This window comes from Carettochelys insculpta, chromosome 1, assembly GCF_033958435.1.
Source record: "Carettochelys insculpta isolate YL-2023 chromosome 1, ASM3395843v1, whole genome shotgun sequence".
NCBI classification, from domain to species: domain Eukaryota; kingdom Metazoa; phylum Chordata; order Testudines; family Carettochelyidae; genus Carettochelys; species Carettochelys insculpta.
This window is the reverse complement of record NC_134137.1, coordinates 105,623,901-105,638,857: the sequence shown is the minus strand read 5'-3', so window position 1 is coordinate 105,638,857 and position 14,957 is coordinate 105,623,901. Positions and strand designations below refer to the sequence as shown.

The 14,957-nt window shown below is 45.5% G+C and overlaps 1 protein-coding gene across 2 annotated transcripts in view; it reads left to right on the top strand.

Moving 5' to 3' along the window:
• Window positions 1-14,957, top strand: part of UGGT2 (UDP-glucose glycoprotein glucosyltransferase 2) — a 222,270-nt gene that overhangs the window by 108,880 nt on the left and 98,433 nt on the right. For both annotated transcript variants that reach the window (XM_074989263.1, XM_074989273.1), the window contains 2 exons: window positions 3,926-4,053; window positions 7,218-7,313. In XM_074989263.1, coding sequence (XP_074845364.1) covers window positions 3,926-4,053; window positions 7,218-7,313 — 224 coding nt within the window. The remainder of the gene's footprint in view (window positions 1-3,925; window positions 4,054-7,217; window positions 7,314-14,957) is intronic.

The window sequence follows — 14,957 nt, the reverse complement described above, 5'->3', positions numbered from 1 at the left end:
CAGGGATGATTTCCTCTAACTCCAATAATTAGAGGTAGTCTTTTGCCATAGTGTAACAGATTATATCCCTTACACAATTTTTTTATAAAAATACATATTTATATAATGTGCTCATCAGTTCTCAGTCTGAGATTGATAAACTCCAGACAATTTAATAAAGGACAATCAGCCCCAGCCACTGCCATTTTTGTTCGTTTGTTTAATTTCCTTAATGTGACTACGTGTGGAAATTTAAGCCTTTGCTGAACCTAGAGGACTTTTTACTTTTACCCTTAATTTCCTTCAAATTCTTAGTGTAAAAATACTTTATTAGTATTACTAAGAGGCAGTTGCTTCTGAAGCAACAGCTGGATCTGTGGTTTCTCTCTTGTCCAGAAAGAGAAAATGGAAGGTCCTCTCATGGGAGTAACTGGTTAAAAGACACAAAAGATAGGGTAAGAGTAAACTCTCAGGTTTCAGAATGGAGAGAATTAAGTAGTTGTGTTCCCCAGTTATTTGTACTGGGACCAGTGCTGTTCTACGTGTTCATAAATTATCTTGGAAAAAGTAAACAGTGAAGTGGCAAACTTTGAAAATGACATAAAGTTTATTCAAGTTAGTTATGCCCAAAGTAGACTGAGTCACAGAGAGCTCACAAAACTGGGTTATTGAATATCAAAGTAATAGATGAAATTCAATGTTGATAAATGCAAAGTAGTGCACATTGTAAAATGTAATCCCAGTTTTGCACACACAATGATGGGATTGAATTTAGCTGTTACCTCTCAAGAAAGAGAACTTTGAATCATAGTCGGTTCTCTGAAAATATATGTTCCGTGTTCAGCGGTGTTAAAAAAAGCTAACAAAATATTAGGAATCATTAGGAAAGGGATCAATAATGAGACCAAAAATATCATAATTCCACAGTATAAATCCATTTTATAAACCCACGCTATGCTTAGACGTAGCATATTGTGTGCAATTCTCATCAGGTTGTTTCAGAAAATACGTGTTAGAATTGGAAAGAAATGCAACAAAATTGATTGAGAGTATGGAGCTTCTGTGAGAGGAAAAATTAAAAAGGTTGGGACTTTTCAGCTTGGAAAAGAGTTCAACAAAGCAGAGGTGATAAAATTGTACAAAGTCATGACTTCTGTGAAGAAAGTAAATAAAGAAGAATTATTTACTCCTTCACATAACACAAGAACCAGGATCACTCAATGAAACTGGAATTCAGCAGGCTTAAAACAAAGAAAAGGAAGTAATTATTCATAGACCACACAAATAATGATCTGACAGGTAGGTTCTAGGTATTGGGCAGAATGCGTACTGTATCCAGTTCTGCTTGAGGCTGCCTCCAAACTTTTTTCCCATCCATATTCAAAAGTGATTATTACTAGAAGAGGAGATTCTGCTGTAGAAAAGATCCATAGAAGAAGTTCTAACTCAGTACCTAAGAAAAAGCTTCCACTGCAGATAGTTTCTCATCCTAAAGATATTGTAGAAGAGGGACTGTTTTTCTCTCTTACTGATAATTAGTAGTAATCTGAGGCCGTATCTACACGTGCCCCAAACTTCGAAATGGCCACGCAAATGGCCATTTCGAAGTTTACTAATGAAGCGCTGAAATGCATATTCAGCGCTTCATTAGCATGTGGCAGCTGCGGCGCTTCGAAATCGACGCGCCTTGCCACCGCGCAGCACGTCCAGACGGGGCTCCTTTTCGAAAGGACCCCGCCTACTTCGAAGTCCCCTTATTCCCATCAGCTCATTGGAATAAGGGGACTTCGAAGTAGGCGGGGTCCTTTCGAAAAGGAGCCCCGTCTGGATGCGCCGCGCGCGGCGAGGCATGTCAATCTCGAAGTGCCGCTGCCGCCTGCATGCTAATGAAGAGCTGAATATGCATTTCAGCGCTTCGTTAGTAAACTTCGAAATGACCATTTGCGTGGCCATTTCGAAGTTTGGGGCACGTGTAGACGTAGCCTTAGTGTTTAGTTTTTCATAGTAAATACTTTTAATATACCTTCTCTCTTTAAAAAATAAAATTTGTTTCTTCCCATTTTTTCTACATACTGTTTTGACAGCAGTTACACAGCTTTTATGTTTTTTCTTATTGTGAGGGAATACCAGGTTCCCTTGACTTCAACTGAGTCTGTTATGCTAGGATGTGAACCTGGTGAGTGGTGGATGCTCCTGATGTATCTATTGTCTTGGGCAATCATATGCTGTGCAGTAGTGCAACTCTAGTCTGGCCATGAAATCAAGAGCCAGAAAAAATATAGAGGGAAAGCTTTGTTTCTTCATGATGGAGAGTTCTCAAAGTCTAATCTCCAACCTACACCAAGGGACCTCCCCTCCATATATCAGTTGCTAAACAAGTTGACCAGTTTTTGTACTTGGGGAGTGTTATCAGCAAGAATGGGGGCACTGAAGAGGACATCAGTGCAAGAATATGAAAGGTGCAACAAGCTTTTGCCATATTACGTCCAATGTGGTGTAAAAGAGCCATTTCAACAAGAACCAAGTTACGTATTTTCACTTCTAAATGCACGCAGCAGTTAATATGTTCAATAGCATAATGTGGTTTTTCAGAATCATTTTCCTGACCAAAAGGGCAGTTTATATTTCTCTCCTTTTCAATCAATTATTGTAACTGAAAATTTAAGAATAATAATTAGACCTTTTAAGACCTTCTCTGAAATCCTATTCCCCACAGAAGTTAGCGGCAGGGCTCCTATTTTACATCCCATTGCCTTTTCAGCAGTTTTGTAGAATGAAATTGAAAATTTGTGCTATTGCCATAATGTTTTTGCAGTTTGATCCAAAACCCATTGAAGTCAACTGACAGACTCCCACTGACTTTAGTGGCTTTGGTTAGGCCCTTCATTGCTCCTAAGTCTTCTGAAAACATTACCTGTCCTTTTACTTCTGCTTCTACTGAGACTGGATCACTGAAACTTCACTATTTTCTTTATAAAAATTGTGTGTGTGTGTGTTTGTGAATGTATTCATACTGTTAGATGTTATTGGCATGTGTACAATAGACTATACTGAGTTCTCTTTTTTCAGACTTTGTACACATAAATATACTAAAATAGTTCTGAAGTAGGACACAATGAAGGTACTACAGGATTAAACAATAAAGCACCAGGCAGAATGGTGATGGTTTGTGTTCAGATTTTATACTTTTTTCTTTGCAGTTTTGGTTAAAAGGGATTTATGCTGATGAATAGTAAACTCCTATAAATAGGCATGTGTAATGGAAATGCTGTGTTAGTCTCATACGTGTATCCATGGATGTTCCTGTCGTAACTGTTTTCTCTTACAATAGATATATCCTTTGTTTGCCATGTGATGTTTTGCTCATTGCTATTGTGGATTCACCTGAAAGGAGGAATGGATGTATAAAATATTCTGAAGTTCAGTTTAGCTAATAGAATATTGTAAATGTTTGAGTTTTCACAGTAGACATAGTAAAATCTAGTGGTATGCAGGAAAGAGCTTCTTCATGCGGGTTGAACCTCTCTAGCCCAGCATCCTTGGGACCTGATCCTTGGAGCCGAACCAGAGAATTTTCCCAACCACAGGAGGTCAATATTGTCTAACAGCATCACCAACATGCTATTGCTTACTGAGCTCTTAGAAGACATTTATGGGTAAGTTAGAGCTATATAAAAGCACAGAACACTGAGCACCAGGAGTGGTGGCTATAAACAAATTTTATGGGATCACATGAAATGTGGCCATACCCCCAATAAGTGGACATCTTACTAACTAAAATAATGCTGGACCACGGATGTTGCTAGATGAGAGAGTGCCTCATTAGAGTGGTTCAACCTGTACTACAAATTTTATTAAAAATTGGGCTTTTTTTTTTTGTTTACAGAGAGATATTTGAGAAAACCTTAGCTTCTACTAAAATAGTGTCATTTATTTTTCTCTTCAGGTCCTAGGTCCTTTGAATGAAAATGAGTTCCATACAGAAGATTTTCATTTGTTGGAAAAGATAACACTAAGTACCTCAGCAGAGAAGATTAAAGTCATTGTCAAAGAGATGGAGATCAGCTCTAAGCAGTAATACTCTTTTGGGTTTTAGTAATGTTATCTGAGTGTGTTTGAGATTCACTGGGTTTCTTTTTAATCACCTGCAAGTAATTATTTCACTTTCTTCTAAAGTATATCTAGATCTTCTTTCAGTTTTTGTCCATATGTAGTGCATTCTCATGTACATGTGCCACATCTGTTTGAGTTTGTATTTTTTTCGCCAGCATCTTCTGTAGGGACTGTCCTTGTTCTCCAAGTGTCCTCACGCCTACCGTCCAAAGGTATAAAAGGTGGAGTAGCTCCAACTGTCGTTTAGTTCCTTCTTACTGCCTCTGGCTTTTGGTAAGCACTTAGGCAGGGTCTCCAGCTACACCTATACTAGTACTTGCCATGATGTTACTATGTCATTCAGGGATGTGAAAAAGCAACCTCCCTCAGCAATGTGAAGTTACACCATTGATGTAGTCAGCCAGCTTTCCCACTGACACAGCTGCTTTACATGGGATTTGAATTGTTAAGCCGGCAGGAGACCTTGCTTCTGTCTGCTTGGAGAGGTTACGCTACTAAGCTGTGGCTACACTACCACTCCCTTTCGGCAGGGACATGTAAATGCAGGTGTTTGAAAATGCAAATGAGGTGTGGATGTAAATATCTTGTGCCTCAGTTGCATACTCCTGCGGGCTCTGGATTCCGAAAGGGGCTGCTTTCAAATCACAAACAGCTGTGCAGGTGGATTTCCTTTGAAAAGGGAACCCTGCTTTTGAAAGCACCCTTCTTCCATATTTTTTTGGGGGAAGAAGGGTGCCTTTGAAAGCAGGGTTTCATTTTAAAGGAATCCCAGCTTACACGGCTGCTTGTGATTCAAAAGCAACCCCTTTTCAAATCGAGATCCCACGTGAAATATTTAAATCTGCATCTCATTTGCATTTTTGAAGAGCTGCATTTACCTGTCACTTCCAAAAGGGAGCGTAGTGTAGCTGCAGCCTAGAGTGTTTCCAGCAGTGCAGCTGTATTGCTGCAGTTCTGCTGCTGTTAAACTTTTAGTGTAGCCATAGACTGAGGCGGCTTCTACACATGCCACTTCCTGTCAGAGGTACCTTGGTAATGAGGCAATTCGAAGCAGGCTAATGAGGCACTAACATGCATATTCAGTGCCTCATTAGCATAATGGCAGCCACGTGAATTGCGAAGTGCAGACTTTGAATTGCAGATTGACAGAGTAGATGGGGGCAGCTTCAAAATAAGCTCCCCACTTCTACATTCTCTTACTCTGATCTTGTTTGTGGGAGTAAGCTGTTTCAGTGGCCACTTCTGTTATTTGTAGTGAAGGTTCCACTTGTAGTATGGACAATGATCTGCAGCTCAGTATCAAACCCTTGTGCTACATGTTTGGGTTCATTACGCTCCCACAATGCACATAAAAACAGTCTTCTACCTGGAAAATGCAGTGATTTCATTCTTTGTTTCACCAGTTTCAGAATAGCATTTCTAATGTCAAGGAATGTGGAGTGCAAGAACGGGAATATTACCACGTGCATTCCAGGGTGGCTGAGGAGGTGGTGTGTGTTACTCCGCTTCCTGGGTTCATCAGAAATCCGAAACTGAATAGCAGATAACACCTCATTAACTGCCCTGGAAACTGCGTGGAGCATATTAATTAGCAAAACTTCCCCTGCCAAACCCACAACCAACATCTGGTGGCAACACCAGGTGAGGGGCATATTATACCCACTGCCCATGGAAATGTATAAAAAGGTGAGATGAATCCTGCATCCACAAGAGTGGCAGACTAGCAACATGGTGATATATAGAGACACCAATGAAAAACCTGATGTCCTCAGCCCAACATATATATGACCTGTTAGAACTACAAAGAAGGCTAGCCCCACTGTCTGTTTGTTAGATACTCATCAGGGAGAAAGATGTGTATCAGAATGGGTTCAGCCTTCCAAACAAAAGCTATCAAAGGGAAATCCTGAAAAAAAGCTGTGAAAAGCTGAAGAGTATACACATTTAGAATTGAAACTATTCAGTTGTCAACTAGTAATAGCGACAAGGATAGTGTATTAAGTACCTCCAGTTATATTTCTCTAAGCTATAGAGGATTTGCTCAGGAGAGGTGTTAAGGGGAAATGAAAGGATGAAGAGAGATTTTGAGGGAGAGAGAAGCATTGGAATGGCAGGAATCCACAATACCATATTTAGAGCTATTGATTTTGAACAACACCTTCCTTTTGAATCCATTGATTTTGGGCAATCACCTCACCCCCCAAGAGTTGCATCCAGGAGTGGTGGCTCAGTTGATGTGGTGGGCATCTGAGGAAAAATCTGTGATCCCTGAGACCACTGAAAGAGGGGGTGTTTTGTCAAACTATGTATCTGGACACCTTTATCACAGAGTGTCTTGTGTATGGTTTTCCTTCATTACAGCATCATCAGCATCATCCACATATTTGATTATAATTGCTTTTTTCTGCTCACCCTGAACACTGCTCCACCTTAGAACAATTAAGATTCCTCTGGAAGAATTTCAAGAAGGGACCACTTGTGATCTTCCACTTCTGTCATAAGTCCATATAGAAATGGAGATAGGACTGGCACCTTTTCCATGGACACATTTTTATTTAATAATGTAAATATCCATTAAGCTGCCTGTGGACTAAAAACTTGACCATCATTAATCTTCCCTGTCAGCCCATTTTACCAGAGACCAGGCGTTTTAAGAGGCATTGGAGATAATCCTCCTAAATATTCCCAATGTTTTAGGGCCCCAATTAATGCTAATATCTCTTTCTCACATGGTGGAAGTTCTTGCTCCATCCCATTTAAGATCTTTATGACACATGCTAATTGTCAAACTCTATTCTGTGATGCTGAATTTTTCAGTGAACAACAGCAAGAAAGGAACCAAGAATTGTGGATACATGTGGAGTTTAGCACTTAAACTGAGGGATTGTACATTCCCTTTCGTAAATGTATAACATGGCACATCTCTTCAAAACTATAGATTTAGTAGTTTTTGAACAGTCATATGTAAAGGTTTAGAGATTCAAGATTAAAAATCTTGTGACTATAGTGTCCTTAAATACTCATATTTTCATAGTCCTTTAGACAGATATGCATTGAAAATACATCTTTTATTCTCTTTCCATTAGAAAGATCATGTATTAACTAAGTTTGTTTTATTGTACCAGTGGCAGTGATTTGATCATGAAAGTTGATGCCCTACTCTCTTCATTGCCTAAAACAGGCATTAGACAAAATGTTGAATTTCTCAAAGAGCAACACAGGTAAGTGTAGTCTTTCATCATAACGAATATATAGTTATGACATCTTAATATGAAAAGTTATTAATGCTTCAAGCACTGTATGAAATCTTCCAGAGCATCAACAAACATTTGTTTTTCTAAAAGAAGAAATTGGTTTTGTGATTGTACAAACAATTCAGGAACCCAATGAGTAACACAGTCAATCTTAATATCACTACTGATATATTGGTCAGTACTGGCAAAAGATTACAAATTTTATCTATTTGTAAGCAACATTGAAAAAGGTGACAAATATAATTATATTGGGTGTAACTGAGGTACTGGGAGAGAAGAAGGTAAATCAATACATTATATTTACTTACGAAATTCAAAACACGGCTGCTACGTCTACACTATCATTCCTCTTTCTTCCTATTTCCTTTTTGGAAAAAGGGTTCTTCTGAATATAGGGTTTACTTTTGAAAGAGGCATGTCTACGCTGCTTTTCTTCTTTCAAAAGAAGAATATGCAAATAAGGTGCCAGATATGTAAATCTGTACCTCATTTACATTTTCAATTTCCTTTATTTGCATGCCTCTTTCGAAAGAGGAATGCTAGTATAAACATAGCTGAAGTTATTAAACAAAATCACAGGTAAACTATACTACAGGAGAGCCTCACTAATCCTCACTAATGTGGGAAGGCCCGCTATAGATTTTTGAATGTTGTGGATTACCAATTACTATACATGTTGTCATGATAATTGTTATCATGTGTTCCCTGGAGACAGGGATTGGCAGCATGTCACCTCTGCTAACACTTCTGGCACTCAGTAGTATCCTAACACAGGATTATATCACTTCCAGATGGATGATGGTACCACTTCTCACCACTAATGCTATTTGCAATAAGGGTGGCTGTTGTGCTTTGGTTGCTAAAAGAGAAGTTACTCACCGTAGTAACGGTGGTTCTTCGAGATATGTCCCCGTGGGTGCTCCACAATAGGTGTCGGGCTCGCCGGGCGCCACAGATCAGAATTCTTCCAGCAGTTTCTCCTGGATCATGCATGCGCCGGCGCACCGCTCCCTTGCGCGTCCCCGGCCACGTGCGCGATCTGGTCCCTGCCAGTTCCTTGACCAACCGCCTCGGATGCTCCTGAAAAACACTAAACAGAGATCTGAAGCGGGGAGGATGGGCGGGTGGTGGAGCACCCATGGGGACACATCTCGAAGAACCACCGTTACTACGGTGAGTAACTTCTCTTTCTTCTACGAGTGTCCCCGTGGGTGCTCCACAGTAGGTGACTACCCAGCAGTAACCCAAGTAAGGAGGTGGGTAATCGGTTTATGTGCAGCTTGCCCCCAAAAGGACTGCTGTCGACAGACGGGTGTCCTTTTGGTATACCCAATGTAGTGCATAATGTTTGGTGAAGGTGTCATAGGATGACCAGGTCGCCGCTGTACAGATGTCCTTTAACGCGATGCCCTTGAAGAAGGCTGTTGACGCTGCCACCGCCCTGGTGGAGTGAGCCCTAGGCGGGGCCGGCAAAGGAGTCTTTCGAAGTTCATAGCACATTTTTATACAGGACACAATGTGCTTAGAGATTCTCTGTGAAGAGAGACCCTTTCCTTTTTACCTGGGAGCGAGAGAGACTAGAAGTCTGTCCGTTTTCCGGAAGGACTTAGTTCTGTCTATGTAGAAGGCCAATGCCCTCCTCACGTCAAGGAGATGTAGGCGTGCCTCCTTGCTGGAGCTGTGAGGCTTCAGGTAAGACGAGGGTAAAACTATTGGTTCGTTAAGGTGGAACTCTGAAGAAACTTTCGGAACAAAGGCTGGGTGCAGCCGTAAAGTTACCGCCTCCTTTGAGAATACTGTGCAGGGTGGCTTTGCCATAACTGCTGCGAGCTCACTCACCCTGCGAGCTGACGTAATTGCAAGGAGGAAGGTTGTTTTTATCGTAAGGAGACGTATGGAAACTGTGGCTAAGGGTTCAAACGGTGGGCCCGTTAGCGTGCTGAGCACCAGGTCCAAGTTCCACGATGGTGGAAGTGGTTTCCGAGGGGGTACAGGTTTGCCTGCCCCTTCAGGAACCTGGTAACAATAGGATGGGCAAATACCGTGGGCCCCTCCTCTGCATGCCGAAAAGCAGATATAGCGGCGAGGTGGACTTTTAGCGAGGATAGGGAAAGCCCGCCCCTCTTGAGGTCCAATAAGTATTCTAGTATTACAGGTATAGGAACGTCAAGGGGAGCTAACTGCTTGGCGGAACACCAGGCAGTGAATCGAGTCCATTTCTGCTTGTAGGTCTTCCTGGTGGAGGTCCTTCGGCTACTTTCCAGGACTTGTTGTACTCCCTCCGTACATGTGCTTTCTAGGGAGCTGAGCCATGGATTAGCCATGCTTGTAGGCGCAGACCTTGAGGGTGTGGGTGCACTATGGACCCCTGGGCCTGTGTGAGTAGGTCTGGCGCCACCGGAAGGGGGAGCGGTGGGCGGTCCGACATGCGCAGAAGCAAGGGGAACCATTGCTGTCGATCCCACATTGGGACTACTAGAATCATGCAGGCTCTCTCCCTTCTGGCTTTCTGCAAGACCTTGTGGATGAGCACTGTGGGGGGAAACGTGTAAAGTAGGGGGCCCTTCCATGAAATCGCGAATGTGTCCCCCAGGGACCCCCGCCCCAATGCTGCCCTGGAGCAGTACTGGGGGCACTTCTTGTTGTGCTGAGTGGCAAACAGGTCGATCTGGGGAAACCTCTATGTGTGAAAGATCGGTTGTAGCAGATCGGAGCAGATCTGCCATTCGTACGTGAGTGCGAAGCGCCTGCTCAGCTGGTCTGCTTTCACGTTGTGAGCGCCCGGCAAATATGAGGCTTTCAATGTTATATTGTTGGTGATGCACCAGTTCCACAGCCGGACTGCTTCCGCACATAGGGCACGGGATCAGGCTCCCCCTTGTCGATTTATATAAAACATAGTGGAGGTATTGTCTGTATTGATCCCGACTACTTTGCCCTGTATGTGGTCTCGAAAATGTTTGCAGGCGTTGAACACTGCTCTGAGCTCCAGTATATTTATGTGCATTGACTGTTCCGCAGGGGACCATAGTCCTTGCGTCACCTTGTCGCCGATGTGTGCTCCTCATCCTGTGTGGGAAGCATCGGTAGTAAGAAAAATAAAGATTTGTGGTTGGTGAAAGGGTACCCCTGTTAGCAGGTTCCTGGGGTTTACCCACCACTACAGGGATCTGCACACCTCTGTCGGGGACGATACCACCCTGCGGACAGTGTGGGATGCCGGTTTGTAGACGCTCGCCAGCCAATGTTGTAGGCTGCGCATGTGCAATCTGGCATTTTGCACCACAAACGTCGCCGCCGCCATGTGGCTCAGCAGCTGCAAGCACGTTAAGACTGGCACTGTGGGGCTGTATGTAATGACTTGCACCAGCGAACTGATGGTGCGAAAGCGGGCGTCAGGTAGATACACCCTTGCTGTAATAGAGTTTATACGTGCCCCTATAAACTCTATGTCTTGTGTGGGGTCGGTCTTTGACTTCGCGAGGTTGATGACTAGGCCCAGTGAAGAAAATGTGTCTGCTGTTATGCGTATCATGCGTAGGACCTCTGCCTTCAAGGCCCCTTTCAATAGGCAGTCGTCCAGGTATGGGAATATAAATACCCCCTGTCTGTGCAGGTAGGCTGACACCACTGCCAGGGTTTTGGTAAAGACTCTGGGGGCCGAGGAGAGGCTGAACGGGAGAACCTTGTACTGGAAATGCTCCTTGCCGACCATAAAACAGAGGAAGCGCCTGTGTGCTGGGTGGATCGTTATATGAAAGTAAGCATCTTGTAAGTCGAGGGCTGCAAACCAATCTCCATCGTCCAGTGCCGTGAGTATGGAGGCGACTGTGATCATCCAAAAACGTTGTTTGCGCAAGTACCGGTTGAGGCCCCGAAGATCTAAGATGGGCCTCCAGCCTCCTGTTTTCTTCTCTGTGAGGAAGTAGCGTGAATAAAAGCCTTTCCCCTGGAATTGTTCCAGCACTCATTCCACCGCCCCTGTGAACATAAGATGGTCCACCTGCTGTTTGAGTCTTGCCTTGTGGGAAGCGTCCCTGAGGTGGGGCCTGGGAGGAGTTTTCGGCGGTGGGAGCGACTGGAAGGGGATCGCATAACCCGTGGCTGTGATCTCCAGTACCCATTTGTCTGCGGTGATCTTTTGCCATTGGGAGTGAAACGGTCGGAGGCGATGATGGAACATGAGCTGGGAATGGCATTGCACGATGGTAGTGATAGTGCAGCCCTCGACATGCCCGTCAAACTTGTTGCCTTTGGGCCTGCCCCGAGGGTGCACGGCTTTGTTGATAATGTCGCCTGGGAGTTCTGTACTGTTGCTGCTGTTGATGTCGCCCTTGGTCGTAGCCCCGTTGGTACTGAGCACGCTGTGGTTGGTACGGGTATCGTCTTTGCTGAGGGTAATACTTTTTCTTCCTATATGGAGGGGTATAAATACCCAGAGTTCTAAGTGTAGCTCTGGAGTCCTTACTGGAGTGAAGGACCGAGTCGGTTGAGTCTGCAAACAACTTCTGCGTGTCAAAGGGAAGATCCACAATCTTCTCCTGCAGATCCCTCGGGATACCCATTGTCTGGAGCCAGGATTCTCTACGCTTGACCAATGCTGTAGCCGTTGAGCGTGCCGCCGTGTCCGCCACGTCCAGGGTTATCTGGACTCCCGTCCTCGAAGCTGCGTAGCCCTCTTGCACAATTGCCTTTAGCACTGGCTTCTTATCTTCTGGAAGCAAATCCATGAGAGAAGTAAGCCTGGAGTAATTATCAAAATTATGGTTCGCTAGATGTGCTGCATAGTTTGCCATTCTCAATAGCAAGGTGGAGGAGGAATATACCTTCCTGCCAAACAGCTCTAGCTTCTTGGCATCTTTGTCTGAACCCCCCGATTTGTGCTGAGAAGTCTTTGATCTCTGCTGAGACGATTCTAACACCAATGAGTTTAGTTGTGGGTGACTAAAAAGGAACTCCATGTCCTTCGCCAGGACGAAGTACTTCTTATCCGCTCTCTTGTTTATAGGCGGAGCGGAGGCCGGGGTCTGCCATATGGTGGTGGCTGACTCCATGATGGCTTCGTCGAGCGGGATAGCGATTTTGGATGAAGCCGGGGGTCTCAAATTTTTCAGGAGTTTGTGATGTTTCTCCTGCACCTCTGCCGTTTGGATGCCTTGCATGAAAGCCACCCTTTTAAACAGCTCCTGAAACTGTTTGAGGTCATCCGGGGGAGCAACGTCCCCGGGGGCTGTGGCCTCGTCAGGGGAGGACGAGGAGGAACCACTAGGGTAAACCTCCCTTGAACTCTCAGGTTCCTGTGACTGATGGTACACCCGCTCGCTGGAGGATTGCGAAGGAAAATCTCGGGGTTCTAAAATTAACTCTCCTTGAGATAGCTGTGTTTCCGTCCCCGGCCGGGAGTGTCCACAGGGGTATTGGACGGCCGGGGGGGACCTGCCCCTAGGTGTAGGCCTGGGGTGTCTGTGTCCAGCATGATAAGAACGACCATGGCAGCACGGGCACGGGTCCGGGGATGGAGACCTGGACCACCCTCGGGGTGCGTACCCCCTGATGTCTGGGAGAGCGAGACCTCCGCGACGATACAGATAACGGTGAAGCTGGTTTGTGATAGTACTTCAAGGGATCCAATCCCAGAAAGGGTGAAGGTGGCCCAAGCCATGGTGACGTAGGTTGGAGGAACGGAGAAGGAGGCTCTGGATAGGCCGGTGGAGACCCAGATCTTCTGGGTGGCGTGTGCAGCATAAGGGCAGGGCTTGTTGATAGCAGCATTGCAGCCCTGTCCAGAGAAGGGCTGCGGTGCCGGGTTTTTGCTCTTGCCTTTCCCCTCCCCTGCGGGGCTGGCACCGCCCCCTCCCGTGCTGGGGATCTTGGCCCCTCTGTCGGCGCCGCGCTCGGCCCGCTCAGCTGCGGTGCCGCGCGGATAACGTCCTCCGGTGCCTGCAGGCTCCGTGCCTGTTGGCCCTGCACCGCTGGCGCCGCAGGGGTCGGTGCTGTCTGTGGCGGTGCCGCCGGTTCCAGCGCTTGCCTGGTCGCCGCTCTAGGTGCCACGCATGCCGGCTGTTTGGTAATCGGAGGCTCAGCCTCTGCCACGTGCGCTGCTGCGCTGCCGCTTGTTTGAGTGTGCGGCTGGGGGCTGTGTTCTCCGCCCGTCCCACTCGCTGAGACCGCCAGCAGGGATCGGGCTGGGGAGAGTTTCCTCCGTTTCTGCACCGAGGGGGTAAGGGAAGCCACATTCCTTTTGTGGAGCCCAGAGGGCCCTTCTGGTTGAGGCCTCTCCAGCAAGTTGGGCTGGAGAGCCTTATCGAACAGGAGCATTTTCAGCCACATTTCTCTGTCTTTCCTGGCCCTGGCTGTGAGCTTAGCACAGTGGGAACACTTCTGGGTAACATGTGATTCCCCCAGGCACCGAATGCATTCGCTTTGCCCATCGGAGGCCGGCATAGCTTCGTGGCAGGACTCACACTTTTTAAAGCCTGAAGAGGACATCGTGGTGAGTTTTTTTTGTTGTTAATAGGGCACTTAGCACTTAATTCGTGCCTTTTTACCCGTCGCGGACACTGGCCTGCAGCGGCGGGAGGCCTACTGGCCTTCACGTCCACGCGTCTTCTCCGCTCTTCTCTCTCTTTTTATTATATATTTTTATTATTATTTTTTTTTGCTCTCTTGCTTTCTCTCTCTCTTTTTTTTTTTTTTTTAGAAAGAAAAAAACAACAATTTACACGTAAAACTCTAGCTAATCTGACTCTGGCCGTAGCCTGAGCGGATTCCGTCTGCAGCCGATGGTGATTGAGAAGGAACTGGCGGGGACCGGATCGCGCACGTGGCCGGGGACGCGCAAGGGAGCAGCGCGCGCCGGTGCATGTGCAATCCAGGAGAAACTGCTGGAAGAACTCTGATCTGTGGTGCCGGGCGAGCCCGACACCTATTGTGGAGCACCCACGGGGACACTCGTAGAAGAAGAATATATTAAAAGCCATCAGGCAGATTTTCATTATGCTTAAAAGCCATTAGAAGTGAGTTTAGAGTGTGTGTGTTTGTTGCTCCCACTGTCTCAGTGACCCCAGACATGGGGAGCCAGTGAAAGTCAGTATGCCAGTAGAGCCTTTCTGTTGCTAAATGAAACTGGAAGAGACTGTGGTTCACATCTGTAAATCTTTACTGGGAAGACTAGAAGAGGGGTAGCACGAACGAGACTCCTATCTTCTTTTTAATGATAAGCTAATGGTTGCCAGCTCTAGTTTCACTTTCTTGCAGTGGCTGGGTGCAGAGACTTTTTTAATTTTTAAAGGAAGACAGGGCAACATTAGAACCAAGACTGAAGAAGTATCAGAAGAACCTTCCTGAAAGCTCTTTTATCCTTCTGTAGTCATCACTCCCAAGTTCCTGTTCAGTTTTAATGACAAAGCTGCTACAGTGTGCTGAGTCTGGCCCTACTTTTGTAGCATAGTGAGAGGAAGAAGAGCAGCACCAACTTCCAGTTGCAAATACAATATCAGTATTTCAAAACTTACTGAGAACCTGAGCTGACACAGTACTCTCCCAAGGCAGGTAGGATGTGGAACATCATTCACAGCGGCTACACTCCTGGCAGCACCTAACTGATACATT